The sequence below is a fragment of the Curcuma longa genome, chromosome 14 (assembly GCF_044706935.1).
Source record: "Curcuma longa cultivar G26 ecotype Majalengka, Jawa Barat chromosome 14, ITB_CL_G26_1.1, whole genome shotgun sequence".
NCBI classification, from domain to species: Eukaryota; Viridiplantae; Streptophyta; class Magnoliopsida; order Zingiberales; family Zingiberaceae; genus Curcuma; species Curcuma longa.
This window is the reverse complement of record NC_133874.1, coordinates 7,390,369-7,409,324: the sequence shown is the minus strand read 5'-3', so window position 1 is coordinate 7,409,324 and position 18,956 is coordinate 7,390,369. Positions and strand designations below refer to the sequence as shown.

Genomic DNA, 18,956 nt, shown 5'->3' with positions numbered 1-18,956 from the left:
TTTAATCATTATTATTTAAATATTAATAGGGCAGATTGATTTTAATTGATTTATCAAATTGATTCATCTGGTAAGTGAATCAAGACCGTCTAATTAATTTCAGATTAATTGGACGAAGTTCGGAACCTTAGCACCACGGTTTGATTTTCAGATGGAATATACATATTTTTTATTTGATAAAAAAATTATGAGAAATAACATGAAATACAATTATCTTAATAGATTGGACTACAATTCTAAAATAGACATGGAGCATGACTCTCTACAACGATGTATCAATCATGGAGATCTTGATGACCTCAAGATGAAAATTTTTTATGAAATCATAGTCAAATTGATCATCTCTCCAATTAATTGATTTAAAAAATAAAAAATCTAGATTAAAAAAAAACGTAAAAGTAAAAGAGTGTCCTATTGCACTTGCATGGAAGATCATGTAAAAGGAAAAGTCGATAAATTGAGTGCGCCAAAGGCATGCTTTCCCAACTCACAAGCAAAGAACCTTCTTTAACGGCTTCATAATTTTCATATCGGATATTGTCACCTCTCCCCCTCGTAATTTAACTTCTTTTGTAACATGCCCTTCAAACTTATAAATAAAATCACTGAAATACCTGGATAATTTTCACTGCTCTTGCCCAGGGGCTTTTGAGTGATTCTTAAAATTCTAGAGGATCTTTATAATAAAAGTCGTTTATGAGCCCACGGAGGATAAAGTAAATTTTCTTTAGTAATGTTCATTCTCCAGAGGATGATTTAAGAAAAAACAAAGGTCTATATTTATTGAAAACAGATAAAATGACTAAAAAAAATTAAAATTTCAGAGGTATTTTAGGACCCTTAAAATCTACAGAATAATATTCTTAGAGTTGGTCGGGTTATCCGAGTTCGGATTTAAAATTTTCAGATCGAATTTGGATTCAAATACCCGATCCAAACTCATCCAACACATCCGAATTGACACCTTTAATTGTTTTTCCCCTCCTAAATAACAGTTGAATTATATTATTCATGCGGTTCCTGTCTTCCTTTTCACGCTTTAGCTTTACAGAGCAGTGCTCTAAGTGCTACTTTAAGGATTGGCATTCTACCCAACGCACCAACGGCCACACTAGTGTTCAGGGCAACCAAAGTGACTTGGTCAAACAGGCACAACCAACTGATGGAACCAACCATGGTGCGGTTGTTGAAGCGCACAGGTCAAAAGTGGCGAATGACTAATCAGTTAGGCCGACTAAGCCGCCCGACTCGAGATCTATAGAATAAGACAAGTAAACCTAACAGTCAAGTGAAGCAAGAAGATCTGACCAAACAGGGGAGGTAATTAACAAGGCATGGAGATCAAACAAAAACAGAATAAGAGATTCAAATAAACTATAAGAGAAATTTGAGTCTCATTTAGCATTTTTATCAAAGTAAAAATAAGAAATCCAACTGACCTTTTACTTCATAACTTGTTCTTGTTCTTCTCCTCTAATTGCAATTGCTGCCGACTGGTTCCTGCAAGACATCATAATCCATCATCAATGTTACAGCAATCTTCATGAGAGGAAACATGTATTCTGTCATAATACCTATACCTTCCGATGGCAACAACACCTATTTTCGAAATGAGAAACCGAACCGAAACAATCCACGAAGCTAAATTCACACTATGAAATCTCAATGTTTTACAATGTTTTCTATACACAACACTGGCTATTGGCCATAAGGAACACTGAAAAATCTATCGAACCTACCAAACCAGCCTTAGGAGTCGAAAACTTCGGGTTCATTTCCTTGAGGTTTCTTCAGCTTGGCCACAAGGACCCACATGTTTTCTAGTTCATTTTCTAACAAGGCTTCCTTCTGTTTGGATTCCTCGAGTTTCTTCTGCATCTCTGCTTCTCTGTGCTCCTTTTCGAGAAGGGCAGCTTCTAGCTCTCTTTCGTAACTAGCATTTACTTCTCTCTTTATGGTGGTAGGTTCGTGCCGCTTTATCTGAGGCTCCCTTTTAGTGTTCCTTGGTACACTGCTTGCTCTTCGCTGACTGGAGTTTCTCGTAGAGGCCAATTCAGTAGCCAGTCTCTCATTGTGGTTCATAAGTTTTGTGACTTCCTCAGATAATGCCTTCAATTCCACACCGGCAGCTGAAGCCAACCCTTTAGCATATGCACTCTCCTCTGCCAACTTCTGGTTTCGGGCTTCTAACTGGCTATTTGCTTCTGTTAGTTCGGATACTTTCTGTTCTAGTTCTTTGATTTCAGATACCTATTAGCATATTGCACAAAGATTTTTTTAAAAAAATGAGTAAAGAATTAAATAAACAAAAGTTTCAGTAGTTTATCACTATCTAAAGTGACCAAAAATATAAAGTTACAGAAAAGAAAAACACTAGTGGATACTCTGAACCAAATTACAGTGCAAAAGAACAAACACCACGAACAAAAATGTTAGTATACTTTTATGACTATGACATGATAGATGATCGACTCATTTTTATAGCTAATATATCATGCCATAAGAACCCCAGTGTATAAAGTATTATGGAAACTTTAAAAAGAATCAAGCTTTGAGATAAATTAATTACTAACCTATGTAACTTTTGATAAGTTATCCTGGTGTGTTAATAAATGTCAACAGATACAACAGATGGATAGATTAAAGAAAATAGTCAAATTTCAGGAGAAAAAATAATTTATCATAATTTGAAAGAAAATGCCATTTCATCTGAAGAGACACATTATTTGGTCAAACTTTTTCCTTAATTTGGAGATTGCATGTCCAACTTAAATTGATATGACATTCCATGTAGAAAACATTCAGGACATTCAGGACAGGATTCTTCATGAATGAAAGGAATAGAAGTGAAATCAAATGAGAAAACAAATACCAACCAGATGCTCTTCGTGTTGCAACTTTGAAGATGTATCTTTCAACAAACCATCTTCAGACTTTGTTCTCATCTCATGAAAGAATGTTTCCTCATAATGATACTGCGATTTGACATTCATTGAGTCCCTTCATTTCAAGTGCTTGTGAAAGTTGTTGTTTCAAGGAAGTAATAGTTTCTTGCAGTTCTTCACATTTGTGTATCTATAAAGGAACAAATATGAGCATTACTGATGCTGGTCATCACTTGAAAGAGCCCAACAATATAACTAATACAGCTACCTTTTGCTGCAGTTGATCCTGTATAATACTGTTATCTGCAGTCTTTACCTGAAAAAGGGTTTCCAGAATGAGAGCTTAACTTAAAATAATGCATCAAAGTAGATTATAGAATTTGATAAGTTATCCATGTGTCTTCAAGTTAATCAGTGGAAATAACTAACAGAGAAGAATGTCAGACAAACAAGAACATATAACCAGATTCAGAAAGATGAATTTATCTGTCAACGTACATGAAAGAGAATGTCTGCAAAAAAGAATGAGTACCTCGAGTTCAAGTGTTTTCTCATTTAGTTGTTCTAGTAGTTCTGTATATGACTGAAAAAGAGGGGGAAAAAACAATTAACCAAATGACACTGTAGGACTTGTCAAGAAATGCATAAGTTGAGGTCAGAACTAGGATTTACAGGTGAAACTCCCGAGTTTTGCATCCTATTGTGAGCCACTGAGAAAGAGTTAGCCATCTGGTTTTCCAAAGATGTGATTTGCTGGTTCTTTATTTTTATCTCCTCTTTGACCTTCCTCATGTCCATCTTCAGATCAATAGTACCACATGAGCTCTACAATCCTCATTTAACATGGTCTTCTCTAACAAAATAAATGGGAGAAAAATAATTACTTGAATCTGTTCATTCTTTGGGTTCTTAGCAGCTTCATCAGAAAGTCGCTTTAGAACACTTGAATGAAGTGCCACTTCTCCGGCGAGAATCTTTAGCTGCTCTTTAAGCAATTCAACGTGATCTATAGTTTTGATGCTTGTCTGGTAAAAAATAGAATATGAATATAAAGAGATTTCAGAACTTTGTGCACATAAAAGTGAAATATAATAATATATAAAATTTCATGAACAAAAAAACAAATTGTTGCTTATTGACAAACACTACGTTGCTATACAAACTGAATTAAGAAAGTCAAAGTTATTGCAAAAGTTTAAATGATAAAACTAATACACATTATGCAGAAAACAAAAGAAGAGCAAAATTTTTTTTTCTACTTGTCCTATCCTTCCCGTGGGCAATAGGATTGATGCATGTTTGTAATGCCGGTTTGCAGTTTGATTAGTTGAATTGATTGTTAATAAAATCAATAGAAGAAAGTCATATGCTAAGAATATGTTTTGAGATTCCAAGCATGATCAATGCATTTTGGAATTTTCTTGAAAAATTCCAATGGAACAAAGAATGATAGGTTTCACAAGGCAAGTTAGTTTTTATTTGCAGATGCCTAAAATCAATTCATCATCATCAGCATAGGCAAATATTAGACAACAATTATAAATATATTTGATTGACGATGATGATGTTAATGATTGGTTGCAACTTAAAATTCAAAGAGCAAACATTGGACAAGAGTATTTCTAATTTCATGTCTGACTGCAAGTATTTGGCCGGTGTAGCAGCAATGAATAGTTGCATAGTTCACAGTTAGTGCATTCGACAAAGAAAATGTTCACTAGCAAATTATAAGGGACTAAGGAAAATCAATTGTCTACATGGTGCACAAAAGCTGATTGAATAAATCCTTTAAATTGAACCTATCTTTCTGTTGTTTCCCTATTGATTTCTCAATTTGATATATTTTATCAAGAAGAAACTCTGAAATTCAAACCAGTAACTGTGGCTTCTTTACATTGTTCATTTTATTTTATCATACTTGTCTGTTCATTTTAATTTACATCCGATAAAAAGCTTAGCAATGTTGATGCAGAATTACCTTTCGTTACAGAAATCATATTTTCTTTGTGAAATTAATTTACTAGTGTTTAAGTTTTATATAGTTGGTATATCAACAATCAGTGTTTACTTGAACAAAAATAGGAGGAAAGGAAAGGAAAATAAATGACATTGTCAGTTTCTCCTATTTACTAGGAAAGCAGATGAGAGGCTAAAGGAATTTAATTCCATTAAAATCCTGCATTTTATTTTCTCCCAAATTGAGCAGAAATGAAGATTTAAGTTTGATCTCTAATAAACACAACAAAAGAAAATGACACTATTTTCTTCCTTTTAGTTCCATTCAAATAATCAAGACCAGTGGAAGTAGATAAGGATTTTTTTTCTTCTTTTTGACTCACTTAAACTACTCTTCTCCCTCAAGATAAACACATCATCAATGATATTTATACAATTGTAGGAAGACAGAAGTGGGCATTTAACTTTTAAATGTGATATAACAACTGAAAGAAGGAATACTGTCACAAGTCATTCTGGAGTAGTTAATTTGGTAAGGCAAACAAACACATTAGTGAATTAGGAGAATAATACTTCTAACGTTACCTAAAACGCTAGCAGTAGACTGAATTTACAGCAAAAATAAAAGAAAATAACATTTCACTGAGAAGCCCAATTTAGGGAAGCCTAATATTCATCCATTTCATACCATTGGTGTCTCTTGGGAAGAGAGATTGTCGGCAGGAAGTTCTCTATCATGGTCCACCTCCAACAGATGATCAGGAGGAATACTATCTGGTACTAACGAATTTGATAAACCATTCTCTAAAGATAAGTGTATGCTCTCTGCTTGAGGAGTTGGCGTTGTGCATGATTTTGTCCCACTTGATTTGTCACCATCTGAACTTGTCAATGCTGTCCCACCATCTCGTTTCTGGGGCAAAAATTCAATTAAGCACTAATGTCAGAACGGGAGCCAACAAGTACACCATTCTGTAAACTAGATTACTTAGAATAGAAAATGAGTGTCACATATGCCCATCAAATGCAGCCATATCAATGGCACAACACCAAGGCTGCAACCAAAACAGGATGCCCATAGACTGTATGGTTGCCATCATACACCATCTTACAGAAAATAATCACAGATTAAAAAGAATGCAATTCAACAGTGTGAATTTTTCAATGACCATGAAGTAGGATAACACAGACAGTTGTGAAGAATGCCTCAGAAAGATTTTTGCTCTTATGGATGTAAAATTACAAATTTCAACTGAAAATCGACTAGTATCATAAAGCATGCATAAGGCAATGCATGTACTGACATGATATATTATTTATCTTTCATATGTATTATTTCCTTTTATGTACAATATTTGTATATCTTACTACTGTGAAAGGGTAAGAGAATCAAAAGATGAGCCAAAATCTTCTTTCATTTTCAAAGTTACTCAATAGTCAACACTACTGCAAAGTTACAAACATTTACCAGGAAAAAACAATCTAACTGTCAAGCAAAAAAATATACTAGCAAGAAGCATCCATATATTGATCTATACCCGCGATTTGAACCAGTTTAGAAGTCCATGTTTTCTATTCTTCTTCTCCTCCTTCAAAACGTCATCATTAGTTTCACCAAATCCTTCAATTGGAGCATAAAAGACGGCAGTTTCGTTATCTAATATCATATCTCGCCTTCGATATGGGAGATATGCAAGCTGCAGAATCAGATGATTTCCTTAATTAGAACAATATTGGAATCCCCTAATCAAGCAATAGCACATTTGATGAATATTTAGAATACAATATAGTCCTGTAGTCAATATCTAATCAAGGAATCATAAAGATGAATTATAGAAAAGCAAACCTCCTCCTCTCCAAAAGAATGCCTTCGTCTAGGACCAGGGTGCTGAAGAAATCTTGGAGATTGACTTGCTTTTGTAGACACCAAAATCAATTTGGTCAAACGTTGTATCCTTCCCAATAAAGCAGCTTTAGCATCTTCTTCCTGTTCCAGTCTTGATTGTAGCTTGACATGACCATCTTCTAGCTTTTTCATGTTAAACATTTGTACTAATCAACTGACACTGAACAGAAAAAATAATCAAAACTAAAAATGTTTGAATATATGGCAATGGCCTACCTTCTGTTTCAAGATAAAGATATCATCTTCTCCGGCATCTTTATGTGGATTAACAGTCACAATCCCTTTCTTTAACTGATCTAGCTCTTGCTTCAAACAACGTATCTCATTTTGGTATTTCTTTATTAGAGACTTTTCATCAAGTATCTATATAGAAGTGAAACCATAAGATACTACAGAAAATAAACAGACAATACGGAGAACTGGATCATAGTCATACAAGGAATTTTGTGCCTTGGTGTTAAACTCTATTTTAATGGAGAACTTTTATTATACTAAATCCCTTCAGGAATCTATATGGTCAGAAAAAACATACTTTATTTTGAGAAGCTTGAATTTCAATGCATTTTGCACGGTGAGCAAACTTCAGTGTATTGTGTGTTTCTTCTGTATTGCTTGATGATGGGGTAACTGTACATATGAGCTATACAAAGGAAGGAAATAACAACTGAAATCATTTAATTGTCCATTGAATTAACTTATCTTGCAGAAATCCAAATGCCAACTTACAGATACACGCCCTTGACCACTTAAAGAGGATTGGAGGAGTCGTGTTAATTTTGAGTCTCTATATGGGATATGTGTGGCTTTTCCATCAGTTAATTTTCCAATAACCTGACAAGGTAGTAGTTAAATAAATTCACAGGGAGAATTACATAAATGAGTAGTGGATTTCATCATTGTCATCAAACCATATCTGTTCCAACCATACGAAGACAAAAGTTATGGATTTGATGGACATCAAAAGTTAAACAAATCATAGGTCAGCTTAATTCATATAAATTATGCATGCTAGAATTCTTCCACCCATGAAACGTTATCCCAACTGTAGGAAAAAAGTACCTCTTTTTTAAATTAGCTTATATGAAAAATACATGATAGCTTACTGGTTAACTTTATAATAGGTAATGGAAACTAAAAGCATTGTCAAAGCATGAAAAAATGAAAATAATATCAAAATTCAACCAATGGTAAACTAATTCTTCAATCCAAAATAGCATTTCCAAAATTGAAAAATTGCACGAATCATCTCTATTCAAAAGTTGTTCACAATAGACTTCAAGTTGTTCACAATAGTTCCCTTTCCTCCTTACTCAAAAGTTATGTCTCAACTCTATGTTAAGTTGTTCACAATAGACTTTACCAGATAAATAATTTACAGTAGGGAAGACCAATCATTGATGTGATTGACACAATCAATAAGTCTAGCAAAATATATCAGATGCAACAGGCAAGCAGTTGTACAATTATATTTAAAATAAATGAAAGACAACTCACAGTTCCAAGAGTTAATAGGCTCTTATTAATATAAGATCCCTCTTTCCGTCGTACTCCAGTAGTCTCAGCCCTTGAGCTTTCTGAACCTGCCAGATCGATGAGGTTCTGCATCCATGAGTGGAAGACAAGTACATTAAACCAAATGTTCGGGGGAAAAAAAATCCACAAGCATCACCACAAACATACAGCCAGTAGGACCAGGATCTACGTTGGCTATGATTCTTAGAATAGTACCAGACAGCAAGTCAGATATGATAAAGTAACTAGATAAAAGTTCAAGGCATCAACGAAACAAACTTACTAGCTGGGAAAAGTTAACTGCTTCCCCTTCACCACAATCACCACATGGGCTACTCTCTATTGTCTGTAAAAAGACCAAAAGATTAAGTGAAAGTATAATACTTCAAGTGCTTCGAACTTTGCAAATATCTTTCAGGAAATGCAACAAAGAATTCCAAAACTGAAAAAAGTATAATCTACAATGCAAAAGCAATTTCCAATCCAAGGCCAACAAAAGTTTTACCAGAAAACATATCTGCAATGCAACTTATATAGATAATAAGATCTGTGTAATGTACCAAAAGGGACAATACTGCAGAGTGAAGTGCTAAAGACATAGCAGCAGCAGATATGGAGAACCACGAATTAGTCAATTTCCCAGTTGTCCATGTCATTGAGCAATATATGACAGCTTCAAACAGCCAAAAAAAAAAAAACTAGTTTAAGGGTTTTGATAAATCTGCTAGGCCATAACCAATTAATTTCATTATTTCCTTTTCTGGTATCAGAATCACTTAGGAATCTAGGACTATAGACCTATCAAAACAGTTCTCTAATCCTATGAGGTTCCACAAGTAATACAAAATCATAAAGCTAGGTAAGTAATTAAGAAGAAAAGCAGTATTGCCTTGAGAATGTATTTTTAAGTAAGCAAACTCATTTTTTGATAGAAAGGGGGAAAAATATTATAACCATCTGTGCCAAAATTACAAGATCACTTCTTGCCCCATCTTGCTTCTTCCACTTGTCATGTACACAAATTCAATTAAGTCTTGATATCCAAGCCTACTGCAGTAGTCTATTTCTTACCATGATTGAATATTACCTGATTATAATGTTACCAAGTTACAGCTGCTTGCCTTCAAGGCATGCGTTTCATCTCCACTGCCACAAATAATCTATCTTGTGGAGTATTCCAGGAAAATCACTATGTCAAGTACCAATGTCTAACACCAAGGTAGATAGATTATTTAATACAGATATTTACAGGGCACTATTATACTGGCACTTCACTCTGCCTGCTGCTCTGGGTGCAGCTTGCGTTGTGTTGTGAGAACTCAAATGAGAAGCCCATACAAATGTGAGAACCACGGTGAGGGATGGAAGCCGGAGTTGAGAACCACGGCGAGGGATGGAAGCTGGAGCTGGAGTTGAAGGGAAAAGGAGCAGATAGAGAAATTTAGAAGGGGAAAGGGAAAAAGTTACTTTCTTCCCGGATTTGGGAACAAAGCCGGTTTCTTATTATCCCTATTTTCTATCCTCCTTCACAACATTTACAAAATCCTTGAAAGATTAAGTTTTGTATTTAAGAAATGATATGTGGATGAAGCCAACCACGAATCAGAACTAAAGTAGCTAACTGTAAAATATAACCAAGGTCATTGAGTTAAAATATTTGTTCGTTCGAATAGAATGTTGTACAATCCATACCAAGATAAAGCATTAGAACCAAAAACACATACTTTTATAATTTTAAATAAACAGTGCATCAAAAGGTTATAGTAAACAATAATAAATGCATAATTGGAATTTATAACCAACAAAAAAGTGCAGTATAAGTACCAGTGTGAAAATTGTATGACTTCGGCTGCTTAGCAAATTGAAGTTATTGGATCCAACATGTCTATGCTCTGCCATCAATTAAGAGAGCTTTCACCATCAGCATAAAAAAGAGTCATGTGTATAAAATATCATAAAAATTCATTCAATAGAAGCAACCTTAAAATCTAATGAGCATGCACGTATGTAAATTCCAATTTTACCTTCTCCAGCTGCAATAAGGGAGAGTGCATGTGCAGGAGACAATACTACTTCCTCCTTAATACCCTCAACAAATGTACCCTAAAACCAAAAACATGGAAAATAAGCACATCATTGAGTAAATCATTATTAAGGATGTTGTTAAAAAAGTAGGAATGCAGCATGTCAATGGACTTCCACATATAAAATAGCTAAAACACATCAATTGGAAAAGGTAAAAAACGGACAAGAACTGCAGGCTGGACATAGCCAAGCTACTATAAGAAGTTTTAAATGCACACTCTTAAATGATTACAGATCAGGGCTCTGGCAGATTGATCCATGCCTGAAACGAAGACTATGAATCACAGAGGAACACTGACACAGATACCAGAGCAGATCAAAGACATGAAGTAGATAGTCTTAGCATCTCAAGTACATATAACTTAGTGGAAGTAAATTGCTCATGCCGACTGATGGTGCCACGTTGCATGCAGCATATAACAAGCCAACCCATGGCCTGCAGAAAAGTTACCTTGAGAAGATTCACGAGGAAACACATGACCATCGGAAATGCAGACAATATCGAAGCATCACATTGGGATTTGTTAACTGGTTATTCCCATGTAATGATAACTACCTAGTAACAAGCCCAAATTCCCAAAAATATCAAAATATCTCTATTGAGAAACCAAGAGGAGGAGACGCCTCATAATATACACCTAACACAAAGAAAAGAATATTCAAAGGAAAATATGGATAACATTGATGTAGACATAAATGAGTTAAGATATGAAAAACTGAATCAGAATCAAGCCATTAATCAAAATCTTTGTTTCTCAAATCATATAGCAAAAAAAAAAATGGCCTCATAATAAGAGCATAGGATCAAGTATAGTGGACGATTAATCAGCACCTGAGTGTCCTCCCTGATTCGGAGATTCTGTCCCGCTGGATTTAGTAAATCATTGACAACCTGGAACAATAATCAAATAAAATGTAATGCAACTATGAATCACAAATAAAAGCGCAATCATGATAAAACTCAAAATTTCATGATAGACAATTCAAATGACCCATCAAATTCCTCAATGTGAGCTACACACTGATAATGATGTGTACATATCGTATCCATCTATCTAGTAAAATCCTGAATATAGCCACTACAAGGCATATGACTAAACCCTGGCAGTGAAGTAGAGGACATCTTCAGTGTATTAGCTAGGATTTCCTCCACATCTCATTAGGCCAGAAACACTTGCTTTTGATACTTAGTGATGGAGAGATCTACAACTGTTATGGACCCTCAAGAATCTAGCCACAGAAATGAGACTTCAGCATATCAACACAGCATCAGTAAAATACAATCCAAAATTTTCACCACATACAATGGTATGTTTCAAGTCAACATCTGCACCTCCCTGTGGCACTGGGGTGATTCAGATCAAGAATTTATATTCTTCACCCACATGACATATGAAATCAAATTGATTTAACACCTTCACTGAGCTTTCCCATCTGCACTGACAAGTCTGCATAAGATCTACCTGGTCTGTCCAAGATCACAATAAACAGAGATAAAGGAAAACATCTACTTCATGTCAGATCCACATGATCTGAATATTACAAAAAGAGATCCAGAAGTGTTTAGAGACAATATTTGACCACGGGTACCTATTGGTAGTGAAAGTAGAGCCTGGTCAAGATCATATACTTTAGATCTCAGAATAAATTTCAAGTCATGTTCCAACATATCTTGAAATCACATATTTTTGTTTATCCTTTATTGCAAAATTTGAGATGGTGTTGCCTGATATTGCTGACTCAATACACATCATGGTTTCAAAACTAGTTGTTTCACTGGACACAAGCAAAATGCAAAATTTCACCCATCAATGGAAACTGAAACAAAGTTGGCACAGACAAAAATTAGTTTCTCCCATACCACCTGAAAACAATCATGTATTGCTCATGCATATGCTAGAAACTTTGTTTCATCCAATATCAAACAATATGAACTCAAATCAAAATCCAATGAGGATAAGCTACAAGACGTTCTTCCTCCTTATATTCTTCTCTTCTTTTATTGTTGTCTTATTCTTTCACTTTTTTTTCTCCTCACCATCCTCAGGTCAGCTCAATCTCCCTCTGTGCTCGTATAATAGAGTTAACATCACGTGATCTTGTCCTGACAATCCAATCATGATGTCCATTACTTATTGGTCTATATAGGGTGATCGCCCTCAGACACTCGTAACACACAGATGTGGTCTAAGAATACAAACATAAAGAATCACACAAGTAATAATATCCGCTCTAATCAAGTTTTACCTATATCAAAATTAATTTCTCATAACTGAACTCTGGAGCTTACCTTAAACACAATTGAAACAAGTTCCAGATAATAAACCCAATGAAACCAAGCTGAGATTCAATTCCAAATATTAATCAATTAAACATACATCTCTGTTGGTTAAAGACTTAAGATAACAATGGTATACAACAAAGTATGACTGTATGATATGTATCTACATATCCAAGTGTTACATTCCGGGATAATATACTTTTTTCAAGTTGTTTCCATGTAAAATTAGCTCAATTAACTAACAAATTCATATATTTCCTAGTTTCACAAGTAAGAGGAAATTAGAGCGGTTAAGCCAAAAGGACTTATAATTTCTCTACCTTCACATGTGTCTGTTTACATTTTTCTAATAAAATTAAAATTACTACATAATAATGAGGAGCATGAAATGCCCACACTCAATAATGCCAAAAGGAGAACAGCTCCATAGAGAAAACGAAAATAACCAGCACTAGATTGCACTTTTTGGAAAACAAACCTCATTGTAGATTTCCAGGTATGATACACGAAGAAGAAACTCACGGCTTGGAGTCTGAAACCAGAAGTAGGTGCTCAGAATCTTATGAACCTACTAAAAGTGTTTCAGAAATAGAGAAATGTTCAAACTACCTCTTGGATGATACAAAATGCATCTTTTACAGCCAATGGTATGATTCCTGGGGATCTTTGATCTCCCTGACATCAATCCAACATAAATAAATTGATATGAAAAGTTGAGATCTACTTGCTAGAAATATTTTGAGAATGAGCAGTTGATCAAGTTTGCAGAAGATTTTATCATTGTTGTATCCAAACTTACTAAATATCACCAACAGTTGCAATCTCAACCCAAAGTATTTCCAATTACTAAGAAGCCAGTATAATTTGTGACAAAAGTGCCATCAACATGATTCTAAAATTTCATTAAAGATGATCATCCAAAATGGGGAAAATAAATACAGGAAAGGGACAACAGAACCACTAAATCACTGATATATATATCCACTTAATTAATAGCACAAGGATTGCAATGACTATCTATATTATTTTGAACTTCTAATCAAACAGTATCTTGATAGTACATTAGAACAAAATTTCAGTATTTTTTATACAAAAAGTGATTCAAATGATAATAGTCATAATACATGCTAAGCAAGAACATAATAGCAAATAACCATGCTTTTTTCGTTTGGCTATTTGTGCACTTGATCTTGTGCATTGCACCATCATTCAGAAACCTTAAACAAATGCAACGTCTAGAACCTTGTCATTTTATTTGAATAAGTAAACAAGAACAAAGACTTGCACTAGGTCTCCTTTTGGCACTGGAAACAATCAAACAACGGCTAAGGCTGCTGCAAGCAATTAAGAGAATGCAACAACTAGGTCTACAAGATAAATTGAAGAAATGATAAGATTAAAGAAACAAAACAACACTAGTTATGCAGAAGTGAATTCTCCATCAATTAAACAAAGGGAAATTTTCCAGGCATCAGAAGACAAAATATGTGAATGTCTCTACAATGAAGTTGTGACCCTCACATGCATTGTATGTGTTTTGCCACTGCTTGTAACTCCATAAGCAAAAATTGTGCCTGTGGAAAGAGAAAAAGGCAAGATTCCATTAAAATTTCATCGTATTTTTCAGTTAGTAATAAACATTGTTTCCAATTGTCAGAATAAGTTAAGAAGCACTTTAGGTTGAGGACCCTCAAAAAGGTGCGGTACAACTCCGACATCAGTTGGAAACAAAATACTCACTTAATGCAAGTAAGTTTTCTTCTATTCTATGTACTCTAGCCAAGCTTGAAGATTTCATTAGGGTGTGAGGTTTGCATATATTAAACAAAAACCCTATTTTAAAAAGTGGGCACAGAAGTGCAACATTATTTTTCAAAATAAATTACAAAGCAAACATTGTACACTATATTGGTAAAGTAAAATAGAACCAAAGAATATAGGATATAAGCATAACCTCCTTCATAAACACCTGTCAAACGGAAATTGCCACTAGAATATGCAGTATGGCACATGACCTTGATGAATATCAAACAAAGAGAGATTAGGAGGACATTTTTAAGATGATGGAGGAGAATATGCAGGAAAAAAGAGAGATTATAGCCACGGCATCTACTCCTTTAAATGGTATGCCCTGAATAATTAAATAAGCTTATAATTAATGTACTCAATCAAATGCAATTAATTCCTTAATTGATCCAACTACAAATAAATTATAATAAGGTTTGAGTAGACCAAGGTAATTGGTTGAATAAGGATTGGTCTTAACTTTTTGAGTGAACCTGAGATCTTAGGCTCAACCAAATGGAACCAAACTGAACCAGAGGTTGAAGGTTTATTTATGAGGATTACTGTGGTCATCAAGAGCACCTTTCCTGCATTTGACTTCTGCTATCTCTCTTGATCTCCTTTATCTGTCATTTAGTGATCACTTTTCTATGTTTCTTGTCGTTTTCCTCTTTCAATGATCTGGAGTCCATCTCCCCTACTGACAGTCAAGATTTTGAGGGTAAGATATGGCAACAGAATGTGCTGCAGACCGAGGTGGGTTGCAAGTGGAGTTTCATATCTGATATTGTTTGTTACTTTGGTTCCTTCCTTTATTAACTTCAAGTTAGGTTGAAATTGGTAGCACGAATTTGTGTTGTCGTAATTGCTGATCAGGAGGCACCAACCAGTGAGATTTAGCATCAGTAAGACTAGATCTAATGTTGATCTGTTAAGGAGAGTTAAGCCTATATATATATACAGATCGATCTAATGGTGGTTTACACCTGATCAACATCTAATCATGGTTGAATCATGGTCCGTACCTCTGGTTAGGAGTATTGTGGCAGGTCTAGCAGATTATTGAGGTTAAGCAAGGGTTTTCTGAACCTTACTACGATTTGAAGTGTTATGATGGATTAAACCAGTTGAGAGTTTAATTGTTCTTGTAGAGTTTAGATGCTCCCGATCTTCTTATAGTGTATTTCAAAAGGATTTTTTTATTAACACAGAATATTTGTTATTTGTGTTATTCAGGAATATTCTAGCCAAAATGATGCTTCTAACATATAAGGGCTTGTTAATGTCTGAGAAACATAGCGAGGAAAAGAATTCCTTCATGAAAGCATGTACACTGCCAGTGTGCCAAGTGATGCTAGTGCTGGCAGGCCAGACATGATTATGCAGGCCAAGAATGAGGGCAATCATTGACATGCAGTAGAGCAGATGTCATATGATATGATCAACTGAGCATGTCAATTTTATGATTTTATTTGTTTGTCAATGATTTAAGAATACTTGTTTCTAATTTTATAATCAACGATTACATGTAATGATTCTAACAAGATTGAAGAAATACAATGATAAAGGAAGCAATAAGAATTGTATCTGAAGATTAAGAACATCTTTTCCGTAGGTATTCAAGCTAGACTCAGTTATAGATGAGATACAAACTTTCTAATACGAACTTAATCAAGAGGATTAACACCAAAATGCATAACAGACACCATAAACATCTTATGAAAACAATCAAGAGGGCCACAACACCTAGTTTCCATGAGACTTTTTCTTTGAAAATTGAGGTCAATACCAAATTTATGAATATTTAAAAGTACAATAGCAAAATTAAAAAAGGAGAATAAATTTACCATTGATACCCTCCATAGCACCACTGACAACATGCAGAGCAGCCACATCATATACATGGCGTGTTGTTGTTGTAGGCCCAAAAACTCGATCTATAATTTCAGGGTTATGACTTTAGTCAAGACCAAGGCCAGATTTATATTTAGTAATTACAAATGGAAACACACAAACATGCATTGAAATATAAAGTGAAAAGGTTATCATGAATAAATAATAATAATTTTGTGGCCGGTATTATACAAATAAGAAGCAGAGAACCTTTCCTTTGTGCATAAATACCAGTCGACTATTATAGAACGATCCACAGCTAAAAACAAGCAAAATTGGTAGTGACAGATTTAGCCTTGGTATAGAATATCTGCTAGATGGTAGTTTTCAATTTCCAAATTTAGCTAAACCCTAAAAATTGGCAATCCTAAGCTAAATCATATTTTGATAAAACAAAGGTTTATAGAAGTAGAAGACAATGGATAAAAGCAAAAAAAAAAAAAAAAAAACTGTCTTAATGAATGAAGTTGATTGTTTTATAAGATGATCCTACTCAGATATGTACCATGAAACATGTCAATGTTATGGTTAACATTTACATTCCTAGAGGTAACTCTTTTAAACTCTCAATGGTAACTATAAATATGGCCCAATTTGATCAAAAATACAAAATCATTACTTTGGAATTGGGAAGAGCTCATACTGATAATAGATTTAATATCAGTGTCTTAATGGAATTATGGATCTCAATTCACACCCAAAAGGAGGGCCTTTAATGTTTAAATGAAATTGGTGTGATTTTTTATGTCAATTAAATTGAGATGATGCTTAAAGGGAATTAGTTAATTTAGTTGAGCAAGGATGTTTTTGAGCACTCAATGCTACTAACAACTAAGGTGCTTGAAGTAATCTTGAACTTTATGTGTTGTACTTTTCTTTAGCTTCCTGCAGTATAGTTCTGATGAATTAGCTTCTGTACTAACAACTGAAAAATTAGCATACATTATCCCACTATTTCATATGCTATTTATTGTCATATTAGCTCAAATTAGTAACTCATCCAACGGCACTCAATAATCAGATACGAACAGGGACAAATGGTATACTTATACATGCCATAGTTACACAGACAAGGAGTTCAATAAACTATACTCGAAGATAGTCCAGTTCATTTCCAGAAATATATCTCTTCCAATACGCCCAATTGACCAGTTGCATAAAATTCAGAGTAATTCTAAAGATGCCACAGTAGTGTACTACGATAATTCATTATACACCAAAAAGACACTACAAATCAAATGCAATACATACCACGTACCATAAGCATATGCAAGAGTTGGATTATGTTCACTTCGAACGATGGTATCCCCATCGGCATACCAGGCAATCTCCTCTCCCTGACGAATCTCACGTTGACTACACGCCAAACAAAACAAAATAAGACAAATTACGCCGGTTTCAAGAGGAACAAATGGACGAAGAGAAGAAGAGAACAGATCTGATCCCAACCTGAGCGGCCGGAACCGAACAGTAACCGTCACATTCTCCTTCGATCCATCCGCGTCCAGCACCTCGCTGTCTGGAAAGAAGTACTGCGGCTTGCCTCTCGCCGTCGACGACGCCGGCGAGCTCTGCCCGTCGGCGGAGGCCTCGGGTACCTGCCTGAACGACGAGGTCGTGGACGAAGTCGGAGAATTAGCTGGCTTATACGACGCCGGCGACGGCGCCGGCACCGTTCTCCTCTGCCTCGAATCGTACCGCGACGCCATACCGAGGTCGATCCGAAGCCTGAAGTCCCAAGAACCACGCCCGAGAGATCACCGAGCCCAGCCTGACACGCACCCGAGCTTGAATCGGAGCTGCATTGGCTCCGATCGATCGACAGGGAGCCGAAACCAGGCGGAGAAGGTTTGCGCGGAGGAAGAGCTGGAGATTTTGAGGGTTTTCTCGTTCCCGTCTTGCGAAAAAACATATAAAGGAAAAAAAAAAAGAAAAGCTCGCAACCTTTTCTCTCTCTTCTCTCTATACTCGCTTTTCAGTTGAATGGAGAAAAGGGTGTAGGGAAAACTTCATTTCGCCTCTCGCAATTTATCCATTGTTTCAAAACGCCCCAGAATTTTCAATTTGACAAAATCGCCCCTGTCACGTTCTTTCCTCCGCAACCTTTTGGGACAGTTATTTTATCTCGCATACAATAATGGATCCGCATAACTACATTACAATAAACAGTGAAAATTTGGAAGTCTCCGGCGAAGATTAAATCCAAGTCATCACAATCACCCATTCAATCTACGGTCTGGATTTAATCTTAACTAAATTGGTTACAAATTTATGACAGAAATTTATTGTGACAAGAAGCTTTATTTTACAATGAAACCGAGTTACAGAAGAGAATAAGGATTTGAATTTCGACGAAGTCAGATAATACCTTTCTCCGTCATGACCAACTGCAGCTCATAGATAGTCGTAGAGGCGACCGTGTGGGATCGTTGGGGTGGCGGATTCCACTTTTTACAAAAGAAAAGAAAAGAAAGTCCTCAGGGCATAGTTGAGTTGGTTATGACGAAACAAAGTTGTAAAAGAAGAGGTTCGAATAAAAGGATAAAATACTCAGGGTTCGAATCTCGACAAAGCTGAGACAAAATACTCATCAGTCATGATCAACTATAATTTCTCGATTTACCTCATCATATATGATCGTAGAGCCTACCGT

At 35.3% G+C, this 18,956-nt stretch overlaps 1 protein-coding gene across 1 annotated transcript; it reads right to left on the bottom strand.

Moving 5' to 3' along the window:
- Window positions 1-1,631: 1,631 nt before the first annotated feature.
- On the bottom strand, window positions 1,632-18,208 carry LOC141844763 (kinesin-like protein KIN-7D, chloroplastic). The gene is given in 24 exon segments (XM_074732758.1): window positions 1,632-2,250; window positions 2,877-3,000; window positions 3,002-3,075; window positions 3,154-3,201; window positions 3,418-3,468; window positions 3,558-3,683; window positions 3,770-3,910; window positions 5,530-5,754; window positions 6,380-6,538; window positions 6,688-6,870; window positions 6,964-7,110; window positions 7,280-7,387; window positions 7,474-7,578; window positions 8,242-8,346; window positions 8,543-8,605; window positions 10,084-10,151; window positions 10,284-10,362; window positions 11,177-11,236; window positions 13,104-13,157; window positions 13,235-13,300; window positions 14,147-14,199; window positions 16,258-16,347; window positions 17,562-17,659; window positions 17,753-18,208. Coding segments are annotated over 24 exon segments (2,988 nt in total). The 5' UTR covers window positions 18,013-18,208; the 3' UTR covers window positions 1,632-1,749.
- Window positions 18,209-18,956: the final 748 nt, after the last annotated feature.